We start from the raw sequence: 5117 nt of genomic DNA, 5'->3' as shown, positions 1-5117 counted from the left end.
CCCTAAGAAAGAAGTCACCCGTGGTGCGCGCCCTGGGTGGCCGTTGGCGCTCAGGGTCCGAAACCGTCGGGTAAATACGGCCTCGCCCCAGGCCACCAGGGTTTTAAGTCAAGTCTGTTATTGGCAGCATCAGTAGGGACCCTGCAGACAATTAACATTTTAATTAATCAACAGTTTAAGGTCATTGTTATTACAGCGCGGCCTCTACCTCAATTCTCCACCTTCCCGTCTCATCTTTACAGACGTGGGGGTGGTGGTGGAATATTTTAGTTCTTCCTATTTATTTATTTATTTACTTACTTACTTACTTATTTATTTTTTTACAAAAGAGCTGTATTGTATTTTTGATGCCAGCCTCGAGCTTTGGTGCGGCAGCGCCGTCATGGCCCCGTTGGCCTGTTGGGGCCGGAGTGGGACCCTCAGCCGGGCCGGGCCTGGGGGCGAACGTTTTCACAGAGCGCGCCCTGGGTTTCCTTGGGTTACTGCTGGGACCGCGCAGGAGGAAGCAAAGGGTTTTTCGAGCTAGACCAACAGGAAACACATTGACGGAAATGTTGCCATAGCCCACGGGGTGGCTTTAACTGGCCGCCCCCGCGAGCCGGGTGTGAAATCAGAGGAGGCCGCGCCGCCCTCGGGTCGGGATTGGAGGCTCCTCGCGCGGCCTAAGGCGGGCGTCCAGGCCGAGCGCTTCTGCAGGAGCCAGGCCTTGGGTGGTGTAACAGCCCCGCTGCTCCCCTGCACGCACACACCCGGGCATATGCAAAGTGCGATTCACCAAGAGAGGGAAAAAAGCACCCAGGTTCACCAAGGGGTGCAAAACGTTGTGCATAAATTTGAGAGAGACTAGTGAAAAAGGGTCATGGTATTTCAAGCCCAACCTGTCGTGATCATTCTTTGGGGGATGAAAAAACTTGTGTGTTTGTATCTAGTTATAGGTGTGATGATGGTTGTGAGTGTTTGAGTGTACAAGGGTGGTCTGTGTGTTCATATACGGTGTAAGTCTGTGACTTTGGGTGTTTGTGTCCCTGGCTGTGTATTTGTGCAGCGTGTTGGGCCCATGTGCAGGTGGGTGTATGTGAACGCGTCTGGTTGGATGGCCGCCTGCGTCCCCTCCACCCTTTTGTTACCTCCCGGGCCCAGGCCGCTCCAGGGCCATCGCTAACCACCGCTTTCCTGCCCACAGGTAAGCCCCTGCTCTGGAGCCCCTTCTTGCAGAGGCCGCTGCATAAAAGGAAAGGCGGCCAGGTGAGGTTCTCCAATGACCAGACCATTGAGCTGGAGAAGAAGTTCGAGACCCAGAAATACCTCTCCCCGCCCGAAAGGAAGCGACTGGCCAAGATGCTGCAGCTTAGTGAGAGACAGGTGAGCGGGCCGGGGGCGGCCCCCGGGGGAAGGCTTCTGGGGTGGGGGTCGCCGGGCCGAAGACAGACGTGGAGCCCTGGTGCGCTCTGGCGGGCCCTGACGCACCGTCCAAACCCTGGAGGGCTGGTCCGCTCCACAGCCCCAGGTCTGCTTCTGAGCCTCTCCTCAGATCCCTTGGGATTCCGGGCTAGTGGCAAGTTTTCTTCCTCTCTTTCCTGTAGGTCAAAACCTGGTTTCAGAATCGACGCGCTAAATGGAGAAGACTAAAGCAGGTATCGACAGGGTTCTGTTTCTATGGAAATAAATATTTTTATCATGTTATCTCAATGCAAGGCCTGTTATGGGTTGTATGCAAAAGTCATTTGAAAGACTATTTAACCTCTTCACCTTGATTAAAAAGACAAATAGTCTTGCTGAAATTCAGGATGAGTTGCTCAGGTGGCAGTAATGCTAAAAGCACCTAATGCAGTTCCTATATCAATTATGCTTAGCTTTTCACACACTGGCTAGTAAAACTCCTGGCTAATTGTTTTATAAACCCCATATGTTGTTTATCTAATTAACGCCGGAAAGATAAAGTAATTGACAGTAAATGACTTAAGCAGTTATCTTTGGGAGAAAATTGTTTCTTTTATTTACACAGCCATAATAAAACCAGGCAGAACTCAAGGGTAAATACAAGGAAACAAACACCTTTAAGTTTTGTTTGCACTGTTTTTTAGAAGAATTAAATATCAAAGAGTTTAAAAATTATTTTCTATCTAATGCCAGCTCATAAAATGAATATAAAACATGTAAGAAAATATCCAAGCTTATTTGGAAAGTAGTTTAAATTTTCCAACAGTCTTTCTTCCAATGACCTTGTTACGCAATATGTGATAAAAAGTAAAGGCTAATTCAGTTTTTAAAGAAGCTCTGTTGACTTAAAGCTAAAGATTTGTTTTTGATGTCCTAATCTGGATGTGTTCTCCAAAGTTGTCTGACAATTGCTGAATTGCTCATTTGCCAATGTTTGTAATAAAATATGTTGAAACAATAATGCGAGTGAGGAAATTTAAAGCAATGTGGATTTTTAAATTTATTGATCATTAAAAACAAGATAGTATCATCCCAAAGAACATTTTGAAACAAAATAAAATTCCCATAATTTCATTACTCTAATGTGATTTAAATATTTGCAGATTCCCTCTCAGTCTCTGACCTTGTGCATTCCTTTGTTATATAGTTGCAAGCCTGGTGAATATATTCTATAGTCTTGTTTTTAAAAAACTTAGAAGTTTGTCATAATGTTTCTTTGTAGGGTTATATCCATTTTAGACAAGCATAGTATTAAAAATCACTGACTTTAGTTCTTGGTCCAAAGGCTTGACTAGTTTACTAGGGACTTTTGAAATAGTGGTTTCTATGTGATATGGGAATATTTTTCTGAAATTTGCCCCGTATTTTAAGTAAATTGTAGTTGTTCCCTTCTCAGTTGGCAACATTCTTCCAGTTCTGCATTTTTTGCCATAATTATGTAACTTGCTACACATTTATGCATGTAGATGTTTATAAATTTACTCCAGAAAATGAATGAAAAATGATTCAATCTAATAGTTTTGAAACTTTCTTATTAATTCACCATTTAGCATTCTTATTTTCAAAATGTCTAGGAAACCCTGTTAATTGGCAGGGTTTAAATATTTAAAGAATGAAGATAGTGTGCATCTGTAGTGATCTGATTTTTTTTCTCCCTAACCTTTTAAGAATTTTGAGGCCATGGGTCTGGGCTGGTGTTGTTATTGATATAATACATTTACATTTATATTTGTGTCTGGTTCTTATCTGGCAAAAGAATAATCTTTCTCGGATGTGACAGCAACTTTTTATTTCTGTCTTCCGAAGTGAGAAAGAAGCACAAGTATCTCTTTTTTCTTATCTGGCAAAAGAATAATCTTTCTCGGATGTGACAGCAACTTTTTATTTCTGTCTTCTGAAGTGAGAAAGAAGCACAAGTATCTCTTTTCTTTTCTTTCTTTTTTTTTTTTTAAAAAAGATGACCGGTAAGGGGATCTTAACCCTTGACTTGGTGTTGTCAGCACCACGCTCAGCCAGTGAGCAAACCGGCCATCCCTATATGGGATCCGAACCCGGGGCCTTGGTGTTATCAGCACCGCACTCTCCCGAGTGAGCCACTGGGCCGGCCCACAAGTATCTCTTTTCTGAATAAAAAGATAATAGCTGGAAATACTTGATAAACTAAAAAAGGACAGTACAAGATAAAAAGGCATTGAAAGGGCATTTTGATTTATAACTCTCATCTCTCCATATTTTATGAACCTACCAATTTCCATTTTCATTCCCATTATTCAGGAGAACCCTCAAAACAATAAAAAAGAACTGGAAAACTTGGACAATCCCTGTGACCAGAGGCAAGACTTGCCCAGTGAACAGAATAAAGGTGCTTCTTTGGATAGCTCTCAATGTTCGCCCTCCCCTGCCTCCCAGGAAGACCTTGAATCAGAGATTTCAGAGGATTCTGATCAGGAAGTGGACATTGAGGGCGATAAAGGCTATTTTAACGCTGGATGATAATCACTCGCGTTGGCGTGTTCAGAAGACTGGACTTGAATAACACTTGCTACAGAAAATCTTCATAGAATAACTGGAAAGCTATGTGAGAAAGGGAATCAATTTTCTGGTATTCTGGAAACCTAAAATATCTGGTGCACTGGCTAACAAAATCACGCTGAAACCTTAACTTTGACTTAACGAATGGTTTATGTACTAATTTTAGGTTATTTTGATAAAGTGACTTCAGTGATTAAAGTCACCCCCTTTGAAAAAAAGGGAATTGTTATTCTATTTATGAAAAGTAATTTTGAACTTTTTTGTTAAATTTTAAAGGTGTAACTATACAGGTTTTAATAGGGTCATCTTGAATGACTTTCTGTAATCTGTATCTACATCCTCTTAATGGAAAGGCAAAGGGGCACCCCAATTCCAGAGGTGTGCCTTGGAAAAAGGGACCCACATTTCAGGCAGTCTTGGTTTGGTTTAAAAGGAAACATTCTTTACTTTTCTATGGCATTCTTATACGGCTGCCTTAAATGCAAAACCATTTCAGAGCTTTTGCCTCGGGGATGTGTTTTCTTTTTGTAGTTGATAAGAATCTTAAATACTTGTTTTGCACTATCTCTTAGTACCTGTTTGACCAAGGTGTTAAGGGCATAGTACAGTCCAATTCAAGCAGAGAAACTGACTTGTCCGTGATTAAAATTAATCACAGATGACTAGAAGTCGCAGGTTAAATGTAAGTAGAATGTAGATATGTTTTATATCAAACAATGTTTATAACGCGTGTATATAAATTGTTCACTGTAAAAAACATGGTAAAAAATGGTTTTTTAAAAATGAGGAACTTGTCTATAAAATAAATCCGTCCTTGGGACTACCGACCGCGTCGAACGTCTCATTGCTTGATTGAAAACACCAAACAAACCTATTCTTAAAGCGCCCCCTGGGTGCGTGGAGCGGGGCTGGGCGCTGGGTCTTGCGGGCTCTTGCCTGTAGCGTCCCGGGAGCGCCGTTCTGGGCCGCGCCGGCGGGTGGGCGCCTGGAACGTGGGTTCGGGTCTTTCTCGGGGTGTTTGCCAGTGCGCTGGGTGCATGTGGGTCTGGGGGGCGGCTCCTGTCGGCGGACCCCGAGCGGGCAGGCTCGAGCCCAGGGCGCCCCGGGCGGCGGGGAGAGCCTCGGCCGAGGCCGCTGCTGCGCCG

General features: G+C 43.6%; 1 protein-coding gene across 1 annotated transcript; it reads left to right on the top strand.

Annotated features, from left to right (window-relative positions):
* The first annotated feature begins 943 nt into the window (after positions 1–943).
* Positions 944–4831, top strand: HHEX (hematopoietically expressed homeobox). Its single transcript, XM_008568997.1, has 4 exons — positions 944–949; positions 1066–1362; positions 1584–1634; positions 3715–4831. Exons 1-4 carry the CDS (start codon positions 944–946, stop codon positions 3931–3933), a joined length of 573 nt encoding a protein of 190 aa, XP_008567219.1. The 3' UTR covers positions 3934–4831.
* The last annotated feature ends 286 nt before the right edge of the window (positions 4832–5117 follow it).

The sequence above is a fragment of the Galeopterus variegatus genome, unplaced genomic scaffold (genome assembly GCF_000696425.1).
Source record: "Galeopterus variegatus unplaced genomic scaffold, G_variegatus-3.0.2 Scaffold457, whole genome shotgun sequence".
Taxonomy (NCBI): Eukaryota; Metazoa; Chordata; class Mammalia; order Dermoptera; family Cynocephalidae; genus Galeopterus; species Galeopterus variegatus.
Note: the sequence above shows the minus strand (reverse complement) of the source record. Positions and strands in the feature narration are given on the sequence as shown.

Excerpts from the sequence above, each read along its gene's own strand:
- HHEX (XM_008568997.1), top strand. Across the intron at positions 1,363-1,583 it reads TGCAGCTTAGTGAGAGACAG|GTCAAAACCTGGTTTCAGAA; the intron begins GTGAGCGGGCCG and ends TCTTTCCTGTAG. Across the intron at positions 1,635-3,714 it reads AATGGAGAAGACTAAAGCAG|GAGAACCCTCAAAACAATAA; the intron begins GTATCGACAGGG and ends CCCATTATTCAG.